General features: G+C 35.8%; 1 protein-coding gene across 1 annotated transcript in view; it reads left to right on the forward strand.

The window, feature by feature from the left end:
• Nucleotides 1-900: 900 nt before the first annotated feature.
• LOC149777008 (nucleoredoxin-like) overlaps nucleotides 901-24,705 on the forward strand; it is an 89,959-nt gene continuing 66,154 nt past the window's right edge. The window contains exon 1 of the mRNA XM_089941757.1: nucleotides 901-1,524. Coding sequence (XP_089797883.1) covers nucleotides 1,222-1,524 — 303 coding nt within the window. The 5' untranslated portion in view covers nucleotides 901-1,221. The remainder of the gene's footprint in view (nucleotides 1,525-24,705) is intronic.

Raw genomic sequence — 24,705 nt, forward strand, 5'->3', positions numbered from 1 at the left:
CAGAGCCGGGATGATTGAGTGTGATGGATTTGCGATGGAAAGGGTGAGAGTTCGAATCCTACCAGCAAATCTGCCCGGGTCTGTTACCGTTGTGTGCCTGGACAATGCATTTTACTCCAAATGTTCTCGTACTAAATAACCGCCATGTGATGCTGTGCTTTTAAACAACAAATAAAAGAAAAAGTCTTTGTTTAAATTGGATAAAGCAACACACACACACACACACACACATAATGACGCTGGAATGTTGCGATTTACGTTATTTTATTGTCTGTTCCATAAATTTAAGTAAGCATTAAAACTGCTGTCGCTGGCGAACGAAATCAGCACATCGGTGCATTATACAATACAATGTAGGTTTCACAATTTGTTTGACACAAACACCATATTGAAAAGGTAAATTTTAAGACATGGGACAAACAGGAGACTATTGGTCTTTCAAGGTGCAACGTATGAATCGTTTGTTCCGATAAGGTATGAATTTTTATACTGTTTTCAAAATACTTTTATCATATGTTTAAATGTTTGGTGTCCATAGAATAGGATTTTATGCAAAGGAAAAATACATAATTTGAAGATACGGTCATACTAGTCAAGTCAAATATTGACTAAATCTAAAAACAATTTAAAATAAGGGATATGATAAGATATAAAAAAGAGATATATATCGTCAGTGAATCATAATGCCAAACTATGATTCCTGTTGAAATGTGTCAGATTTGCTGAGAATTAAAATTGCTTAATGATGATAATGATGATACTGATGATGATTTAATAATAATAATAATAATAACAATATTCATCATCATCATCACCAGTAGCAGCAGCAGCAACTTTATCTATTTTAAGAAACCATTTGCTTTCTACCTATCTAACGAGAGATTGGTTAGTACAGTTGTTTCTATCCCAGACTCGGAGTTTTCTTAACTATGTCTATCCACATGTATCTTCCAGCTTGTACATGAGATAGATATATAATGGCCATTTTTATTTCGAACTTTCGCTAGTTTTGATATCAACGAACGGGGTTGAGAGGATAGCTTAACAGATAGAGCAGGCGGCCAGCTACCGAGTTTCCCAGACGATGACGTCACCGCTTCTAATAATAGATTCCCGGCATATTCCTGTTTTTGATAGTACAGCGAGTGACTTCATCCATTAGGCTTTCTACTGCAAATTGAATATTGTAATCAATTTGTGGGATTACTTCAGACTGTCAACATGTCAAAGTTATTAGAGAAGATTCTTGGAGAATATGTGTGTAATCAACAAGGAGAGAAAGTACCGGTTCATTCTCTTTGTGGGAAAGACCGTATCGTGGGACTGTATTTCTCAGCACATTGGTGTCCCCCGTGTCGAGTTTTCACACCGAAATTAGTGGAATTTTATAAAAAGCAAAAGGAGTCAGGTACCGGTTTAAAGCTCGAAATTGTGTTTGTCAGCTGGGATAGAGACGAGGCCAGCTATAAGGAATATTTTGAACAAATGCCGTGGCTAGCGCTGCCTTACGATTTGGACAAAAAGGTATGACAACTTTACCTTACAATACACAAAATGCATTACTAAGCGAGGGACCATCTCAAAATATGTTGTATGTTGTTACGTAATGTTTTGCGTTGCTGTCTATTCTGTACAATTGTAATATAATTTCCAGTAAGTTTTTGCATGTTTTGCTGTCTGTTTCTGCTTACTTCAGCCTTTGATGTCTGCATTCCACAGAGAGAGAGAGAGAGAGAGGGGGAGAGAGAGAGAGAGAAAAACAACATATTTTTATACCATTTTTGTGCGAGTGAGTGCAATGGTTTGAGTTTCCCCTGTTTTTAGATTTGTGGAAAGTTACGTTTATTTAAACAGTCCAAATGTATAAAACGGTGTGGGAAAGGTATGATAAAACTCTAGTCCTACAATGTAAGACGTATCACATGCTATTTATATTTTAGTGCTACACCCCAAACATAAATGTCAGCGTCTAGGCTTTACATGTAGGACTAATAAAATTCTTGACTATAGATACATTGGTTAATTTTTTTTAAAATTACATTTGAATTGATTGGCAATTAGTCAAGTAACAGTAACCTAGTTCAATGATCCTAAAGCTGTAGAACTTCAGATAAAACTCAAACAGAAATTAGATAATGCACGTATGTTTATTGATATTAGTGGGCATCTCAACATTCCTTGTCACGTTACCGTACCTAACCTTTTAGCGAACCCAGAATTATTGTAATGTACTGCATGTGCTAGCTTATAAGCTGAGTCTAACTGCAGACTACACACACATATCTACCATCTCACAATGCACTAGCGTGTTGGGGTCTGTGCAATTTGGTAACGGTACTCAATTTATAAGCGAGTATATACGGTAATGGGACATAGATCTTGCTATGTTTTGTTGTCTTTATGACACTGAACACTAAATATCTTATCGTATAAAGTATTTAAATTAGCGGCTGAATATTTTTCGGTTGTTTCATATCCGAAATATCAGCACATTTTGTTTTGTTTTTTTTATATTACAACCTTACAGGTTCATAGAATTTCAAGCACTGAGAGTCCCGTTGAGAGCTTTAGGACACACGGTACTAATGGTATGGAAAAATGGGAACCAGCCTGGAAATGGGTGAACATAAAATAGAGTATATATTGGTTTGGCTGACCAGGATTGGTTAATAATGTAAGTTATGTTGTAGGAAAAAGAACCTTCAGAGAGTTGATCCTAGTTGTAAGTGAAAATAAATTGAGACATTGTTTTATTGATGGAATTTCAGTCCTTTAACAGTCTTGTGTTTGGAACACTCATTACTAAAATTAGCACCTGACTCTTTGGTGCGGAATTGAAAGCACATGTTTCAAACACATGCAGGTCCACAAAATGCCACGGCTCATATCCTTTCCTTAACACAGAAGCTGACATCCAGGTTTCATCTATACTGATAAATATAGGTTTGATCATGAGCACTCAAAATTTTTTAAGTTATTGAATTTTTTATATCATGGGGTTTGCATAGGTTTACTATGGGAACTGAATTAGTACCATGATTCCTTTAATGTTATTTGCATAGCACTTCTGAAAATGAGGACAGCATTGGTTTTCGAAATGACAGTACGTAAAACAGCAAAAACTGATAACATGAGAAATAATAGTCTTAATTATTATTTGCAGAATATAAGTTATTATTATACAACTTGCTTATTCTTGTTTTCATTATAGTAATGCGCGTGTACCTCAGATTTTTACCAACTGTATGCAGATGACTATGTGAGCAGGCGGACAGACAGTTGGGTAGATATGACTGAAATTATAATATCCAATTAATATCGATGCAACATTTGCAAACAGATTCAAACAAATAACATTAAAGAAATTTGTCTCGAGTGAAAGTAGGTTATAATGACCCAAACTGATTAAAATCATATCACCGCTGTCCTAATTAACGTAGGACAGTGATCTGATTTTAATCAGTTCGATAATGACCTAACTAAAAGGGAGGAGGGGTCACAGCTCGTGATTCTTAAATATCCCCAAATATATAACTCTATGACTACTACATGTACTTGCCAACATATATAATTAAAATAAACACATCAGGTATATAATTTTAAAAAAAAACAACATCCCAATAATCAAAATAAAATGGTGGTGTATGATGATCTTTGGCAATTTCAGATGTTTCCATATGTAAAGTTTTATGCCCATGAAATACAGTCATTCGGATATAGTGTTAAATAGAAGACTCTCAAATTAACCGTGTCCTAGTGTTTGGCCTTGATCCAAACACTACTCCCTGGGCGATGTTTCGAAAGATTACATGTAAATATTACTACAGTTGAAAAGAAACTTAGCTGCAAAGAGCAAACATTACAAGTGTAAATTTAATGACTTACAGGACCGACAGTTGCTAAGATACTGTAAAATCATTCAACCCTGAAATGTACGTACAGGAAATAATTTTGTAATATGGTAGTGTATACATCCCCAAATACTTACATGTATAAAGTTCACTGAGTATTGAATGAAGCGTCTTAGAGACGTATATCTGAGTAGAAACTTTTAGCTAAGATAGTTAAGTATAACTGTTACACTTTCCTATAGTTTGAGCTTCACACAACTCCTACACTAACCAACCACGGTGCAACATATTCTCTGTAATCGTCAGAGTACCTGAAATCATCAGAGTACCCGTATGCTCAGAAAACCATTAGGTCATTGTGATTGGCCAGTGGACAGCTTTCTATATAAATCAATTCAAACGTAAGAAAAACAAACTTGTGATTTGAAAATTTCACGTACCATCAGGAAACTTTTGATGGGTCGAGTATCTGTAATTATTTGTACTAGAGCAAAAGAAATGCTGTATTTCAATTGGTCATATAAGGGAACCATTTAAAATGAGTTATTTTATGTTGTAATTCTCGTGGAATTTAATTCATGCCCAACCTAGGGAGATCCTTGTTCATTAGTAAATAACAGCCCTAAAGGGAGTATAGGGTATAACTTGGTCATTTGATGAAAGTAAAAATCAGTGAGGTAGAAATAAACTTGAACCTGAAACTAATTCCCATTCTTCATATCCTAAAACCCGACCTTCAGTTAAAATATAACACAGTCGTTCCTAAAATTGATTAATAATATTACCGGCAAAATTATCTCCCCATAACGATAAAAGAATGAGATTCATACATAAAAACTTCCCCCAAAGCTTGAGACTTGAAAGGACGCGGACGCGAACGTCTTGACTGACAACACGGTGACTTCATAAGCACTCCGTATTCTTAAAATAGAAACGAAAACACCCAAACACATTTTCACATTTTGCAGGAATTAGTTTGTCCTCTTAATAACAGTGTAAGAACAGTCCTAACCGACATTTTATTATAACTAATATCTGTCCAATGTAAAATTGTTTACACACAGTAACTTAATTCAAAGCTAATTGCTTTGATCAAATTGAACTTAATGGAAGTGGCAGATGCCTCTTTGTGTGCTAGGTCGTCACTACATACACTTTCTGATCATCCAAGAAAGGGTTGTAAATGATATTAATTTACTACTTACCACGTAACACTTCTCAACCTTGTCACAGGAAAAGGGAAAATCACTAACAAGTATAGATTAATTTATACGATTTACTGAATTTAGTAACCTTCTGTGAAAATTAGTTGTCAGTGAATAGTTTGGTTACCTTGATGGGGGTACAGGATTTGGGGATGGGGTTTACGGTCATACTCGCTTATTAGACGAGTCCAACTGCAAACTGCACAGACCCAGCTCTGCCGGCACATAATTAGGAGTAATCATTATATTCATAGACCCTGATCTGCAGCCCCCCCCCCCCCCCCCGATCTGCCGGCGCATTATGCTGTCGCAGATCATGATCTGTGTTGTTTGCAGTTTGACTCGATTTATAATGGTGTATTTACGGTTAAAGTCAGAAGTCAAAGCCACTTCTACACAAGCAAGTAGAATAACTTTAATTGTCAACCACACACATGTGCATGATAATGTAAATAGATTAACCTCATGGGGAAAGAAAGATGCAAACTTTAGGCCCTAGGGGTCGGGATTGACAGTCCAAATGTGAAACAAGTCACAGTGACCCAAATAAAGAAAATTGGTCTCTTGGTGATGAGAACTGTTCTACGCTGCGATCTTTTATTATTTCAACAGAGGGATAAATGGTTTTCCCATGGGGCAAGGCATTAAGTTTTTGCTTTGGGGTTATAAGGTCAATGAAATTGACTACCATCGGCGTTGTCAAGCTAATAGCATCATTATGCGATGCTTTGAAAAAACAAATGACGTGTGTGTAGTAATACCATCTGCAGTACTGTTGCTGTAATTTGCTTTACAATTTTTTTTTTTGTATACCGGATTCCCACTGTGTGCAGAAATGTGGTCCCAAGTCACCATTTTCAATACTATACATATACCTCTGGCTGGTAATTAATATTTAGAGAAAATCAGTCACGAATATACCGTTAACGCTAATCCATTTTGATGAGCTCGTGTTTCATGTCAGGATTGACCTCAAAGGTTACATATTTTTAATCTAGATATATATTGCTTTTATTGGCCAAGAAAGTATAAAATGTTGCTATACCACCCCCACCCCCGCCCTCTGGGAAATTGTACTATGATGGGCCCAATTGGCTAATCATGGAAGAAATAGTGGACTCGTCGTCTGTAATCGTGCACATTTGATTTTGGTCTACCGTGTTTAAGCAAATGGACTGACATGAAAAGCTGAAGAGCGGAAAATGCTAGGTTTTGTTTGCAGGATGCAAATGATCCTTTGAAAAAAAATTTGTACCTGAGCAATGATTCATTATGATGAGTAATTTCATCACACGAGTTTGGAGTACAGTGATTGATGGATCAGCAGATGGGTGTTTTCGTTTCTGTTAATTGGATTGATTTTTCCCCCCATTTTTTCATGCTGTGTCTCAAACTTAGTCATTACTCAGTTAATTAGAGTTAGAATAATTGAATCGTGCAGAGTGGTAAAAATGAATCCTGTGAAAATTAAATCGTGTGCAATCAATATTATTTGAATTGTTTGCCTCCCTGTACATTCGTATTAGCTCGTAATAAAGAGAATGGTACAGTGTTTCTCGTTCTATAAAAGCAGAAACTTATAAAATAAAAAGTAAAGCTTCCTAAACTTCCGGTTTGCAGCGAGTTTTGAAGAGAGGCAGATGGGCCTGCCATTTTTTACGTTGCGGGGATTTATGGTATAGGGGCTTTATTGTACTTTGTTTAATTACTCTAATTTATTAAATTACTCTCATTCAATTTAAAAGACGTTTGAAGCATTCTGTGCATAATTTTATTATGTTTATAAGAAAAAAGGGAAAGAATTGCAAACACTGAAGTTTGACGGGCAGAAATGAAATAAATATTCATCGAAATAATACAGCGTATATTTAAGAAGAGGATGAATGAAGGCAAGTTTGTTTCTGCACGCAAATTGTTATCAACATCACGGACTATTAATGACAGGGCGGGCGTATAATTTAACGTTCACTTCACCCTTTAAGTTTGGAGCTTTCACTTTTCGGTTGCCATGGTCGCATTGCTATATCTTATAAATAATTGAGAAGAAAAAAAATGGTCTTTGTTATATCAGTGTCAGTAAACAAACTATGTAATACTGAGGAATTCCCCCCCCCCCTTTTTGTTGTTGACAATCTGCTTTAATTTATCGAGGCTCTTTCCGGTTATAACCAAGTCTTCATCCACTTTCCATAAATTATATTAGCCGGTCCCTCTTGCTTTCTCATCTGAAAACTCAGGTTGTGCTTGAAAACACATGTACACAAATAATGATGTCCAAAGTTTATAGGGCATGAAAAATAATGTTATGTATCTTTTATTTATATTTTGAATCTATGTTATACATAAATAAATGAAAAGTTATATTTGAAAGATCGTGCAAGCAAAATGACGATGAAGCTGATGTGTCAACAACCCAGAATACAATATACCATATTTATTATTTCCCATCTCGTTGGCATTATGCGCCTGAAGATCAGGATCTGCATTGTTTGTTTTACTGACTAGCCTGATAAACTACATTGACCCAGATCTGCTGGTTTATTATGTTGTTTGCACTTGGCTCGAATGGAGAGTCCAGTATAGAAATGTAGACGGTAGTCGATTATGGCATACAGTTGAACGAAAATCGTATGCAGGCAAAGGATTTAGATTTGGTAATTCAAATTTTCCATTTCTGGCAATGCATCATATTTCCTCATTCAAATAGTTTGATCGAGTGTAAATACAAATATTTGATGAGACTTATTTGGACGCTGGCTGCATGTGGCTGAATGATCAAAGCACAGGTAACGTGTAACAAGAAAATTATAGTTGTGCGATTACGCGTCACATACGTTATTGGTTCGTATTGCACGAGCACTCTGTTTCATTTAGAGTACACCTTGATATGTCGTCGCATTCATTGTGCTGTCAGGCCAGAGTCCGCTTATCGTTCGGAGTAATCAGCATTGATCACGAGCTGCTGTTTCATTATGCAAGGCCGTTCAGTGTTGATGTTAGCAGCTGGATGCAGGTGAATATATCAATAAGTACATACGGTATACTTCCAAATTGCCACGTGTAGACATCACACACAGATTGGGCAATTACAGAGTACATATCACTAATAGCTAACATTCGGATTATCAACAACACAGTTCTACAAGCTTTGAACGAGGGCCATGCCTTTTAATTTATTTGACATTAAATGTACCCTGGCATGTTGGATATTTCTGGCCAAGGTTGTAAGGAGAAAGTATTCCTTACAGATTAGCTTGAAGTGCTTGCTATACATGAAAACATTTTGGAAAGAGCTTATTTAGTCTTTACACTTGTTCGTTTGTCGCAAAATTTCATACATTTAAAAAAAAAAGTTACTCGTCATATCAAGCTAGACAGCATTTTTCTTATGTACACATATCCTCATCGAACATGTAATTATCTTCAGAATATTTATCATTACGCAGCAACACTCTTTCTTTAGTTGCCCGTATGTGTGTGTGTGTGTGTGTGTGGTGAAAAGCGTGGGTGGTTTAAAATGGGAGAGAAAGTCACTGTTCCTTTTTCTACATTCAGACGCATATTTTCTGGATTGTTTCTGCCATGTTCATTCGAAACCTGTCATCCAGATTTTTATTTTCCCCCGATAAAACCACTGCCTCTAGATGGGTTTGGATGATCAGATTTTACTGTACTTTGTAATGTATGTTGCTTGAACGTTTAAAAAGTACAGCTTATGCCAGACAGAAAACTCAACCTAATTCTTGTTCAAGAATTTTGTGAGCCATGCTTACATGCGCATGTAAATAGCGGTGTTTTATACCAGCACTTCAAGCTTTGATGGGTTTCATAATATATGTATTTCCTTGCATCTTTATCTACTGTATAATATTTGCACTGAATTACACATTACCACTTAATTTCCAAAGAGAAAGACTTGGCAAGATTTGTGTACATGCCGTATCCATCTGTTTGAGAGTCGGTCTTTTCTTGAAAAGTGCAAGGATTTCTGACGATTGATTGGAAACGAGACCTGATCCCATCACCGTGGGTCAAAAATATGACTGATCAGGGACATTATTTTGGGGGGTAAAGTGGCTACCGAACTGATTTAATTATTTCCAGGGGTAAAGTGGCTACCGGGTAATTAAGAATACCGAGAGGGTACCTATTGCTTTTCATTAGCCCATGACATCCCACACACATTCCTAAAAACATCCATACATAGAGACCCTAGAATGCCAAACTATAAAAACTGCAACCAGTTTTTTCGAATGATTGTTCTTGCTGAAAATATGAAAAATAAAAATTGTTACAAATATACACTACAACTGTAAAAGCAAAACATTTCAACCAAACACTTATTTTTGTCATCTAACCAGTGTAAAGTAAAACTATTTGCCTGTATGTTAATATTTTCAGTAGTCCTAGCTTAGACTGTGGCATAATTTATGACAAGCAGTTAATAAAAACATGCAATGTTTTGTTTGCAGCCATCATCAGTATTTACTTTGATATGAATCATTCCTTCACCCCTTTCCACCCACCACCACCTTTATCCGCGTCTACTATAGATGGGGTTTGAAAGTGTACATGAGAGATACATGTTTGTTTGGTATTTTACGACATAGCAACCCTTTGAAAGCTTTATCATGGTTTTTACGACATAGAATCCCATTGAAAGCTTTATCGTGGTGTTTACGACACGGGGGCGCTAGTGGGTTATTATGTACTTTTGAGAAAGTGACGTATGTAAGGTGAAGTTGTTTGCATTTGAAACATGCACAGTGGAGAGAAAGTTGGCATACCAGTATGCTACTTTGATGTAATATGGCTGACATTTCTTTGCATATTTTACTTATGGAAATTGTACATGATCTTAGCACACTGCTAACTAAGATGACGGCTCCATTATTCTAAAGTACACTATCTTTAGCACCTACTAAAATAGGGAAAATGAATTTTGCCCAACTAGACAATACCAGCTTCTGAAAGTGCAATGGATGAGTTACCAAATATATAAAATGTAAAAAAAGGTTATCGGCTCTTTTTTTAAATACAATTTACCTCTCAAGTCCAGGAAGTCAAAATTACCAAGTGGAGCTAGCAGTTTTTTGAAAGGTGCACATCTGGAGTAAGGCCAAGCTGTATACTCTATAACCTATATTACACCCATCAATCATACACCTAAATAAAGGGAATTACAGTTCTTTGAACACTACCCAAGCTATACAAGGTCTTTTATAATAGCCAGTATAACCAATGAGGACACCTTGGGTAATTCTTTTTCTTTAAAATTCTAACTCTGTGCAAAATACGAAACTGTAGAACGCCACCATAGCAACCCTTTGAAAGGTTTATTGTGGTGTATACGATACAGCAATCCTTTGAAAGTTATATCATGCCAAGGTGAGTAAGGTGCCGTACCCAAGGATACGCGTTGGCATCTGACCAGAGTTGATCGAATTGTGGTCATGGAAGCCCTACCTTCTGGTGACGAATCCAGCGCCCTACTCATAGAAGCTCAATTATAACCATTTGTATTGGACTTACTGGTAGATCTTTAATAAGCACATGTAGATAAAAAGTTTACTGAAGAGTTCTAAATACAAGTAAATCTTAACGAAAAGTACGTTTGCCATTATTCTAAGACTCCTTGACATAGAGGACGCCTGTCAATAAAGTACAGCATTGTATTGTCCCTTGACTGCCTTTATAAGAGGGTTTACTCTCTCCCTCTCTCTCTCTCTCTCTCTCTCTCTCTCTCTCTCTCTCTATATATATATATATATATATATATATATATATATATATATATATATATATATATATATATATATATATATATATATGTATGTATACACACATTGTCATTGGCAGGGACCGTCCTGGATGGCAACTGGGGCGATAAAAGTTGCTTTTTGGTGTAAAATGTCGCTCAGCATTAGAAGGAAAGTGACATTCACGTCGCCTTGTATTACCAGCCATCGGGTCAGATAATTTCAGAATGCATGCACTCCGCTGAGCTGAGAAAGCCACAGTGTTGGTTTTCAGTTTGAATATGTCCGAAATTGGAACAACGGTTTATTCAAACGGTACTTGTCACGCCTGACCATCAACACTTATATCACAACTTACGGTTGCAACTTGCTAACATAATCTGGTAAGTTCTAGCCTGGACGTTAGTCAAGTTACAGTTCGACTTAGGTACAGTATAGACTTAATTAAATCATTCTTTTCCAGATTGCTAAAAAGCACAAAACTGATGATTTCAGCATTTATTATTCAGCGGATACATCAGATTAAAAATACAGAAATTACCAAGTATACACATCAATGCATATAGTTTGCTTCTTGGAAATAAACTTGGAAGAGATCGAATGCTGATCCGTAAGGTTAGTGCAACAGTCATTCATTTATCTGTGTAATATGCAATGAAAATATTGGAATATTTGTTGATAACTTTCTTTGAACCTGTCATTGCATTTAATGCTGGTTGATAGATATAATAAAGTTACATACAGTGATCAGAAGCTTTATATACTGACACCGGCAAATTATATACGTGTGACATAGCACAGGTAAATGACTGGCGTAATGTAGGAGAAGGAGAAAACAGTTCTGCTGCTAAATTACAGAATTACAGTAAAATCCTGGCTGTCTGATATCAAAGCCGACTTGAATAAAGTTACTGATGTAATTCTTTGTCATATTCTACCATTATGAGATGGTTTATCGCTTTAAAGTTGGTCGTGAATCCATAGAGAATGACCCAGATTCTAGAAGACCGTTTTTTTTAGCGTGACGGGGCTGTTATGAAGGGGTTCGTGTGTGTGTGTGTGCAATTCATGGCGATGCTCGATGCATGTTGGAAGATATTTACATATCACGGGCATTAAATCGTCAGCAGTTGTTAATTTTGTGTAGAATCGTTTGAAGTTCAGAAAGGTTTTGCAGGATGGGTCCTGCATTTGTTGATAGCTAATTCAAATAAACTCATAAAATAAGGAAAGATTGACCAAAAACGTTTGAATAAGATTGTCACAGATGAAAAAATTGTTCGACGCAGTCGGACCGTTACAGTATTATTTTTTTAAACGAAAGACCTGGTCACCCAGGTACCTGTGCCTAACTCTCGTAGTGTCACTGGACAAAGTTATGCATCCAACTTGTTTTCCAAAAGTTGTGAAACATTTCCGCGCACCAGTACCCGATTCATCCATCTCCTCACACTCCAAATTGTGTCTTGGTGCGTGGGGAATACCTTGTTGTGGAATCGGGTGTGGGTGGGGAAGAATACACCTACGTACTGTTCACTAATGAAGAAATTGGTTGTACAGCGAAATAATATTCAGAACGTTTTGAATATTCCTCACATTAAGTACCTTTGTCTCCAATTTAACCTATATCATGACTAATTTGACAGCTGCTGCTTCCCATTCGATGCAACTCGCTTAATGAACACTTTGTACGCAACTTTTTTCCCCCACGCTTTTCTGTCCGTTTGGGATGTATAGAGCGATGGCTGAGGACAGATGCAATACTCGATTACTAGACACCTGACAATATTTAATTAATGCAGATTTGCACGAGACTATAGAAGCTGACCACGAATGCGTTGAAGATAGCACTTAACATGCGCAGTTTTAGGCGGAATCGTGATTGCCCCTATGCGAAACATTTTCACCTCATCACAAATTCTTATTCTTGTTATTCATATGTATTCCTCCACTAGAAGGAAGTGTCTCATTCAGTATAAACTTGTCAGAAGCTGCTCTCGCTCTGCCTAATCATTGCCTATTTCATATTTTTAAACAAAATTCAGATTTCATTGCATTTTAGGCAATCATTGTTTTATTGGATTTTTAAATAATAGTTACAGGGAAACCTGGATGGCTAAAGTTACGTATATTGTGGTAGTTCTCCTTATGGTAACCCAGGGGCCCGTACCAATCAATATTGTGAAAAGTTAAGCTTCGTGTTATCATTTCATATAACATCATGATATTTAACATATTTCTCTTTTTTTTTCATAGTTAGGCACAGAGAAATACACGGTAATGGCTGTTGTTGTTGTTGTTGTTGTTGTGGGGTTTAACGTCATTGTTCAGCACACGATACATGGCGGCCAGTATTAATGGTGGAGGAAGAACCCGGGAAAACCTCTGAAAGAACCACCGACCCACGAGAAGCTGCTGGCAAGCTTTCTCACATACCCACATTGGCTGAATCCGAGACTCGAACCGGCGCAGACAGAGGTAAGATGGCAGTGATCCGTAACGGTGAGCGCTTTAGACCACTCGGCCACTCGGGGCCCCGGTAATGGCTTTTATTCGCGGCATCTCTTGAATATTGGTTCAGACCCACTGCATGCAAAACCTTCCCTCATCTATAACTTTAACTTAAAAACAATAATTTTTTTATAAGGACTTGCACATATCTTGTACATTTATTTTGCTGAGTATGTTTGTCTTTCGCCATTTCTTGTTTATCGAGTTAATTCGTGCAAGTATGAGATATAGATAATTAAATATTGCTAATATTCGCAGTACTTTTGCGAATACGCGCAGCAGTATCGCAAATACTGGTAGTTTCATTGATAATATAAATAAAACAATTGCAAATATTTGCAGAAATACTTTTTTCCTGAATATTCGCAATAATTATTTATCCATGTCTCAAGTTAGCATCACTGGGCTTCTGTATGTTAATGCTCATCAAGAAGTGTCGTAACAATTTAAGTGAAGTGCTTGAATACTAATTATATCCAGATAGATCCATCTAAACAGTCGGTTTTTTTATTTTATTTTTTTTAAAATTTTTTTGTTATATTGAGGATGCATCTGATAAATTGTGAATATGATATGACTACGGAAACCTACTAGAGCTTACACAGTCACCTAAAGGACTCTTTCACTTGAATGGCGACATTTCCAGACCCCTTTTTTATTTGACATATTTAACCCCTTTAAAAAAAAGCTCGTTGTAAAGGTGATGTGGTTTGTGGTTTTGTGAGTTTAACGCGATTTTCAGCACAAGATAGGCTATGCCAGTGTATTTAATGGAGGAAGAACCCTGGAAAACCCCGGGGAAAAACCACCGACCCAGGGGAAGCTACTGGAAAGCATTCTCACATAACTGCGTTAGCCAGGTCGAGACTCGAACCCACGCGAGCAGAGATGAGATATCAGTGATCTTTTAAGGCCATCGCCTAAAACCACTTGGCCACTCTTGGTTCCTGATTAAAGGTGAAAATTGTGGGATGCGAAGGTTGTACGTCAAATATCGTGCTTGCGACTTCTGTCTCATCTTAAATAAACATTCCTCTGAAAGAAATTGACATTCGACAACACATATATAAGATCTTTGGAAATCTTTTGCGATTTATGACCTGCCAATGTGATAAAAATAGTGCCATACTGAAAAGCAAAAAAAAGAAAAAAACCACACAAAAAAAAGCAACAACAAAAAAAACTATATGATACATTTTGTATTGGATAATAGTAGTCAATCTTCAACCGGTACACTTTTTTTTAACATTTTTAAAAAATTCGTTCAGCGATTATTGTCTGGGCAAGTAGTGACAGGGGTGCATTTTCCCGTACTTTTCTGTGCAAGAATCCATACTTATTTATTTATCTATCTATCTATCTATCTATCTATCTATCTATCTATCTACATACATACATACATACATACATATATATATATATATATATATATATATATATATATATATATATATATATATATATATATATATATATATATATATATATTCCGATAAGAGTATGGAATAAAATGCCTATCAACCAATACATATTATGTGATTTTGAATTGCTTGAAACCTTAGCTAAGTGAAAATGCAATAATTTGAAATAAAAAGTTTAAATGATCCAGCATGTCACAAGCGATCATCCATAATGAAGCAGCGCTTGAACAAATTATGACTATGCTTTTTTTTAAAGAAGAAGAAGAAAGAAAAAAACAAATCAGCATAATTCTTGATTTGATTATGAGCTATATACATCAGGTTTTCAAATATTTTAAACACACTTTTGTTTCACAAACCTTGTATGCACAAAAAAGTAAAAACAGTTAATGCAGAAAATAAATTTTGGTGGGCAATCCAGTTTGGATTGACGTGTTAGTATGGAGGTGGATTTCCGCCATAATCATATGCATGTATTTTCTAATCTTCCTTGATGCATTATTGTAAATGGCTGCTTGCAAGTGCTTCTTTCATAATTCTCTCCATGTATATTGTATTCTTCATTGATGCAAATTGTACGTGGCAGTTTGCAAGTGCTACTTTCCTTCTTCATTACTGTCAGTGGCTGCTGGCAAGTGCTATATTCATAATTCTAGTCATGAATTTTCTATTCTTCAATAGTGCAAGCTGTAAATGGCCGCTTGCAAGTACTTAGATCTACTTTCCTTCTGCGTCATTGTATCTTGCAGTTTGCCAACTACTGAATTGATTCTGTTGTTTGTCGCATGGCAAACGCTATATAAGTTATTACAAATTTTGTATATTCTGTTTATAAACTTGCTATATCACAAGTTACACAGATTACACCTTCAAAACTCATGATTATAATGTAGCATCAAGCATGTTGCAAGTAAGCATCACGGAAGTTAGCATAAAATAATGCCTCGTTATGACAACAGATGGCGCTGTGACACGTCAATTTCTTACAATACGACTATTCCCCTGACCCTAGCAACAAGAGGTTATATCACGTTACGGCATGTTTGGGCATCTTTTTTAAAATATCATTCGAATTATATTACCGCATTACAGTCAGCTGATTTCTCAGAGAATTAAAATTTGGAAGAGAGGTGGCCTGCAAGAAGCACAAAACAAATTAAATGTGTCAAATTGTATGCAATTAGATGTATTTACACAATGTTACATTTCCGCTGAAACTTCCCACCCCATTATTATTTGGACATTTTGTGGGTGTAATATACCGTTACCGCACGGTGGCAGAATAAGGTAACCGCTTACAAGCAAGGTGTAAGGTCCTAATTTGTTAATATATTCTCATTCACAATGTTATCAATTTAGAGCACGTTATTATCTTAGAGTGCAGTGCGAATTCTGCTTTTTGTATCAGTAAAGGCCTCATATGGTTTGAGCAAATTGCGGATAACTGCACATCAAGGCTTAGTACTAATATTAGTACCCCTACTCCTACCTCGTGGACGGGGTACTAACATGAGCATATATGTGTCAATGGAGCAAGCCGGGTGTGATTAACACCCGGCGCTCTTTTAGCGTAATATCAACAGTTTGAACGTATTCCATGCATATAATGAAATAAATTGAGTTGTCCTCTTATTTAATACCGGAAGTATCGCAAATCATTGTAGAAATAATTGTAAAATCTCGTTTACCTTTTTTATCCGATATTTTTGTTAAGATCGTCCGCCATATTAGTTCAGATAATGATTATTCCGTTCTCAGCCTCGTTTGTTTGTGTGCCATATAAGAACATTGAGACCTTATTTGGAAGCGTAAACATATCGTAGTAAAAAATATGGCGCGGTTTGAGTCAGAAATTCTGCGCATTAAAAGTAAATACGGTTTATCGGCAACTTTGAAACTCCACCATGAAGCCATTTATTCGCCACTTGGATGATAATAACATAGCGTAGAATATCCAAATATGGTCTGGTAAGCCTTATATAGAAAAGGGGTCACGGTGAGAGTCTCGCGTTATCTGGCATGGCGGACTCGGTGAGGTTAGTGTAACCACGCCAATTGTTTTTTATCGTGTAAGGGCTTAATAAATTCAAAATAAGCCAAACTTCTTTCACAACATGATTATACTTATGTAGTAGATTTCTACACTATTTGTTTTTCTGACTTTAGTGATGATTTTTTTGTGCTCCATTACATGATATGGGATCAGTTCGTAGCCTCAGCCACAACAAATCAAGTTGAGGCTACGACATCGTAGCTAATAAAGGCTGTACTTTCTCTTCTAGTTTATTCATGAGAGAGAGAGAGAGAGAGAGAGAGAGAGAGAGTAAATTACAGAGATGGAGAATCAGTTTGTTCTCTCATTCCTATGAAGTTAATTTTTACTGTTAACCTGCATTTTACAGTGGCAGTTTACACACACACACACACACACACACACACACACACACACACACACATATATATATATATATATATATATATATATATATATATATATATATATATATATATATATATATAAAGTAAGGTAATTATTCAAATTATACAGAATTCTTATATGTGTATGGCATGGATGATTGTGCAATAGCCAGCAAGTATTGTCACTAGTCGTCTGTGACAAGTATCTCATATCTCCAATTCCAATACAATTGCAACAGGCAAAAGACTTGAAACAAGGACATCACATACAAAGGATATACTGTAGCATAGCTATATGATACAAAAATATGAACTTATTTCATTATAAAAGAAAATAAATTCTAACAGTATGAAATATATTTTCTATATCTAAACATAAAGAACATTTCCATACAATTTCCACATATATCAAACAGGAACCTACATTTTTTTATTATTTAAAATCGTATTCATCCATGATAAGATGACTGATTGTAGGGTACCTCACTGATAAAACATCAGACTCATTTGGTAGCAATTATAAAAATATATTGAATATAAATAACACTGCTACCGCTACCAGTAACCAGCTCAATTTGTTTTTATTATTACTGCTACAATACAGTACCAAACTTGATTGATACATTTGGATATGAAATTAATGTAGTAGTTAAAAAGATTAATACAATTTTTTACATGTATCTTCTACAGATGTGATTGTTATCTATTAGAAGAGTAGCTAAAGTTTCAAGCAATTAAAAAATCACATAATTTTACCCAAAAAAAAACTTTTACAGTTTTTAAGGCTACTCATCCATTCCCAAATAAACATCTTCATTTGTTTGTGATTTTATCATTTTTTTTGTCCTGTTTAAAATCTAAGTTAATATTGTCACGACACAAAAAATATCAGCACAATACAACTATGCAATGAAGCAAAATAAATAAATAAAAAAACTATATACAGTCCTGAGTTTAAATAAATATTTAATGTTAACCGTCGTTCATAAAAAACAATATTGTTAGATGAATTAGTCTCAAACAAAAATTGTCATACTGGTAGGCAATTATAAGGAACAATTACTGGATTGTCTTGTTACATTGTTCTTAAAGCTTTATTTGCCAATCCCTTTTGTTTTTCACTTTCACATTTAAAAAAAAAACTTGAATAAAGACAAGCTTTTCACACAATTTGGCTTTTGGATTGGACATACACTCATAATTGCAAATTCTGAGGAATTTAAACTGTAAATTCTGGATTGGCCGAGACACATTTTCTTTTGTATTCCACATACATTTGTAAATTATGCCTCAAGAACAGTCTGGTTATATTCCTTATTCAAGAATGAATCCCCAAAAACATTCCGTTACTGAATCTGTATTCAATATATACACTGTATAAAAATGTTAAATTTTGGAGAATTTGTTTTTTTTTAGGGCAATAAAAAACGTTGTTTGCACTTGCTATGAGCAAAAAACCATGAAAAGGATTATATTTTATTCGCTAATTTGTTATTTCTGATACGTTGACCTTCACAAAACTATTATATTTATGAACCCGAGATGAAATTTTAAATTTGGCCTGCTATCCCTAATATATGTGCCTTGGAACAATGGATAAGGTAAATTCATTAACTTAAATGGCTTAATCACTCAGCAGAGGTGGTGGGGGGGGGGATTCATAAGTAAGTTAGTTTCATCACAGAATAATAGAAAGAACTAGCCAATATCTGACTGCAGTTGCAAGATATATGAGCAGAAAGTAACAGCTACTTTATAAGCATGTAAGACATTTTAATGTGAGTTATAGGCCCCTATGTACTATTCTTCAGAGGGGCCCCGAGTGGCGGAGTGGTCTAAAGCGCTCTCCGTTACAGATCACTGCCATCTCACCTCTGTCTGCGTGGGTTCGAGTCTCGGGTTTGGCCAATGTGGGTATGTGAGAAAGCTTGCCAGTAGCTTCTCATGGGTAGGTGGTTCTTTCCGGGGTTTTCCCGGGTTCTTCATCCACCAATAATACTGGCCGCCATGTATAGCCTATCGTGTGCTGAAAAATGGTGTTAAACCCTACAACTACAACAACAACAACAACTGTTCCTCAGAGAAGACACAAGACTGGGTTTCAGAAATTGAAGCTACATAAGTACCAGTTTGTTAATATGTGAACAATGGGGTCATTATGAGAAAATGGAGACCACCTGATGTACCTGCTGGTGATGAGTGGTCAGTGAGCAATCAAATTGTTGTTCCTAAGTCGTATATACAGGAAATTCATAGTCTAGTTGGTCAGTTTGTTGTCAGTAAGGCTTATCACAAGATCCTGAATCATTTTTATTTGCCGAAAATTATAATTGATGTTTAAAAGTACCATAGTCTAGATCTTGTCACACTTGTCAAATGGTAAAAAAGTCCCAATCAGAACATATCCAAGGCACATCTGCAATCTGTTGCTGAAGGAAAGACCTTAAGACTGTCCAAAACACGCTCATCAACCCAGGTTACATGTATATAATTAAAATAACTTAATGAAATATGCAGTTTTTGTGCTCTCTCTCTCTCTCTCTCTCTCATCATAGATAATTCACTAAACTACTTTTATATTGCAAAGAACAGCACACTTAATAAGACAGAATCATGCATCACTGTATTCATATTTCAAATTCTTTTAAAGTTTTTTTTAAATCTTTAATGTGACAAAGAGCAGCCGAATAATTATAACCTAAGGTGCTATATTTATATTTTTTAAATTCCTGGACCAATTTATTATTTTTAATTGGTTTGATAATGGTAAGAAATTCAATAAATAAAAGTAAAATCTCTTGTAACATTATATCTTTTGTCCCAGATTATTTCCATTTTTAGAGACAAAAGTCTTAAAAGAGGCCAACCGGTTTTAAGGCTGGGGTTTTTTGTTTTGTATTTGTAAAAAAAATACATTTAAAGATTTGGGTTCTGTACATTAACAATGCAAATTTAGTATTGGAAAACAATTGTACACTAAATCTAATCGCAAGTAAACATTTTTACCATGATACGAACATGATTTTGCAGTTTGATTATTTCGGTTTTTGCGGCAAGATATGTTCCAAAATTAAGATTGTGATAAGAATAAGAAAACCTTTGGGAATGCTTAATTTTTTTAAATGTCATTTTACATATAAACTTTATTTTAAACGTCTGTGAGGTGCGTCAAAATGGGTGACGTACAATACGATCCTTAAAACCAGGGCTCAGCTGATAAAAGCTCGTTAAGAAGAGTACGAGGGAATATTTCATTGTCATTTTTAGTTCTTACTTTGCTAAATTAACTAATGTTTCCCACGCAATGAGAGATCACTAAGAAGTAGATTTCTTAAACGGCGAAAGTAAATACTTAAGTGCATCAAAACTGGGGTTGAAGATGATGGTACACACTGCTGCAGTGCTTTTGTTTTCGTAAGATGCTATAAATCACTTAGATCTTCGAGAAAGCACATTGTTTTAGAGAACGATTATAACTTCGTTGCTAACGTACACCTTAAAAAGGGGGACTGAAAGAGTTACAATGTTTAGCGACAAAAATGAATGCCGTCAAGCTCCGTGGGGATCATTAATTATTTCTGGTAAAGGAAAACGTGAGAAATTTACAGCGCCGTCTGTTGTCATAATGCCATTGTAATCTCTAGTATGTCATTATGACAACAGATGGCGACACGAGTTGGACAACAAAGAATGCTGACAAAACTTAGTATTTACATTGTTGCAAGGCCAAATCTGTATGAAAACAGCAGTTGGAATGATGTAATTGTAATATGGCAAGTTTATAAACAGAATATACAAAACTTGTAATAACTGACATAGCGTTTGCAATACGACAAACAACAGAATCAGTTCAGTAGTTGTCAAACTGCAAGATACAATGACGCAAAAGGAAAGTAGAACTAAGTACTTGCAAGTAGCCATTTATAGCTTGCACTATTGAAGAATAAAAAATGCATGACCAGAATTATGAATGTAGCACTTTCCAGTAGCCATTGACAATAATGCAGAAGGAAAGTAACACTTACAATCTGCCATGTACAATTTGCATCAATGAAGAATACAATATATATGGATATAATTATGAAAGTAGCACTTGCAAGCAGCCATTTACAATAATGCATCAAAGAAGGCTAGAAAATAACACATAGAATTATGGCGGTAATCCCCTTCCATAATGAAACTAATTCATGCCGACTGTTCGAGAATATGATAGCAGTCATTTGGTTAGCAATGTGCATATATCATGTACAAGTACAATATCCAAAGAAATGTCAGCCTCAGTATATGAAAGTAACATGGAGGCATGCAAACCTTCTCTCCATTGTGCATGTTACATACAAATGCAAACAACTTCACCTTATATTTGTTAATGTGACTGGGTAGGACATCATGCTACATGTCTGCAGCATGATGCTCCAGTGCTAGACATCACTATAAACTGCCACACTACAGACATCGTAATGATATGACTGAAAAATTGTTAAAGCTACGTTAAAATCACACACACACACACACACACACACACACACACACACACACTTCGATATAAAGAGAACTCCATATATAACAATTGGTAGAAGGTGATCATATCTGATATGACGTTTGACTAGAATCAAACTTGTATCACCGACACTTTTCAGTTTATTTTTATGCCAATCTTTTTTTTATCAACTTTATGATTCCCAGAACCTCTGTTGCTGCCTGTTCAGTGACAGGTAAGAAGGGGAAAGTTAGGTAGATACGACTGATGAAGAAATGATAAAGAAGGGGTTTAATCCTGAATGGAGCCCAAGTGTTTTAGGGTGAGCGAAGACCTATGTTGTATTATGAAATGTCATACCTTATATGACTAATACCCCCTCCCCTCCCCCCTCTCTCAATGGGCGCAGGCAGATACCAGGTTACAAGAACCGACCAACATACGAAGAGAGTGACAGACAGACGGACATAACTTATCGAAATATATCGGCAAGAGTATGGAATAAATAATAATCCTTGATTGGTGAAATAAAATCTAAGTCAATTCCTTCTGACCCAAGATGACCTCTTTCCTTCTTTGTTTCACATCACTGTGTGATTTTGATAAATTAATCGTCTTCACAAGCCAGTGGTGAAAATTGGTCAGACCCTTGAATCTTCATAGTGAAGAAAAGATACTTTAAAAATTCTGACTTTAAATGAAAACAGCAAAAGTCCTAGGTCCTGGTTTCTCGTAGACCGTTCACCTGTAGATAGACTGGACCAGGCACATAGTATATTTCAAGCCATGGGAAAAGGTCTGGGTATTTGTAACGGTCTGTATCAATTTAAGTTATAGACTGTAGTATGCCCTGCCTTTGTTGATCCATCTGCACATCCATTTGCCCACATGGTTTAGCTTCAGATGATTATAAGTCAATGCTTAGATTATGAAGGTTTGGGGGGGGGGGGATTCATAGTCTTTGAACACATTTTAAATTGTTGTTTTGTTATGTGTTTTCTTTATTTTCAAAACTTCAGCTGTATATGCGGATTGCCCCAAAAATTCATGTTTGATAATTTCGGCTGTATATGCTGATTGCCCCAAAAAAATAATGTTTGATAACTTCAGCTGTATATGCTGATTGCCAAAGAAAATCATGTTTGATAACTTCAGCTGTATATGCTGATTGCCAAAAAAATCATGTTTGCCCAAAATATTCATGTTTGATATATCTGTTCTAGAAATTATTACTTTGTAGAAGCCACCAAAAAAAAAAGCAGAAACTAATCATCATAGTTCGCGTTCTCATTTGCTTTATCTAGTTCTTCTGCCACTTTGATACCTCTTCAGCACAATGTTCTATTATTGACTGTTTACATGTGGATTAAAGTTGGTACAACATAAAACAAACATTTTCCTTGGAACTTGTAGATAAAGGGCGAGTTGGCACGAGAAAGAGTCTATTAACGCTGATAATTGCTTGATGTCTTGTTTCAGCTTTCTGAAAATTGATAAAAAGTCTCAGAGGGTAGTGCTGCTCCCATTTTCGATGCATATTACTACATTTTATGAGCTTCATATATCCTGTAATTGGTGGAATTGAAGCTTTACTCTCTTGCAATAAAATGTTGCCACTCTGTTTTTTTCTTCTTCACCTGAGCCAATGTCTGGTCAGTTTGAAATTCTTGGTGTCAGATTGTCTTATAGGGAAGGCAGAAAGAACAGGGTTGTGTGAACTTAGATCTACATACTAGGTGTAGAGAGTGGCTGTAACTATTAACAACACAAATGCAGACGCGTCGTTGCATAATGGCAGGCAAATCGAGTTTAGTGGGGCTCTTTCAGCAATCGATATCAAGCAAACAGTGGAGATCATGATCTGTGTGGCACATTATATGACGGCAAAACACGGATTGTGCTTCTTGTTTTACAGTGGATGTCACGCACACAGTGTAGACGCTGATATGTATGTAGCACATATGACGGCAAAATAGGGTCCATACCACTCATTCTAAAATCGATCTCAAGTTAAGAACGTGTTCCATAATCTGTGGCACATTATATGACGGCAAACTAGCGTCTGTGCCACTCTTTCTGCAATCTATATCAAGCAAAGTACGTATACCATTATCTGTGGTACATTATATGACAGCAAACTAGGGTCTGTGCCACTCTTTCCACAATCGATATCAAGCAAAGAGCGTAAACCATGATCAGTAGCGCATTATATGACAGCAAACTAGGGTCTTGTCCGCTCATTCTACAAGCGCCATTATCTGACGGCAATTCATGGATGTGTTGGTCATACATACCACAATCGATAGCAAATAAACAGCTAAGACCCTGATCTGCGACACATTATGTGACGGCAAAAAAGGGTCTGTGTTGCTATTTCTTAAATCGATATCAAGCCGGTAGCGTATACCCTGATTTGTGTGGCCCATCATGTGACGACAAAATTAAGGTCAGTGTTAATCATTCTAAAATCGATATCACGCAATCAGCGAAGACCCAACCACACCAGGGACAGTGCTGAATGGATAAATCTGATATGGTACAGCATACTATCAGGAACCATGTCTCATCCCAAACCAAACTTGGTGATTTTCTTGTCCATATGTTATCAGTATGCACAAGGGAACTCCCTCTTGCGAATTGCCGCGATATGGATTTTTTAAAAAAAATAACCCCCAAAACAGGCAGGGATATTATTCTTGGCTCTCTTATTCTACTTTCATCCACCATTGCTCCGTTCCTTCTTTTTCAAGTTTCTTGCGAAGCTTTTTTGATAGTTATATATATATATATATATATATATATATATATATATATATATATATATATATATATATATATATATATATATATATATATATTTTTTTTTTGAGGGTGTATATGGCGATGGCTGTCCATAAGTAACTTTAAAATAAACCAAGAATAACTGAAATTAAATAAGCATCTTTTTAAAATAAAAATATTAAAACTCATACGGTATTCAAATAAAACAAAAAAGCACAAACGAAACAGGCAAATGTCAAAATAACAAACAAAACAGAAATGAAAGAAGCAAGCGTCCAA

The sequence above is a fragment of the Sinohyriopsis cumingii genome, chromosome 18, assembly GCF_028554795.1.
Source record: "Sinohyriopsis cumingii isolate HCF-2022 chromosome 18, ASM2855479v2, whole genome shotgun sequence".
Classification (NCBI taxonomy): domain Eukaryota; kingdom Metazoa; phylum Mollusca; class Bivalvia; order Unionida; family Unionidae; genus Sinohyriopsis; species Sinohyriopsis cumingii.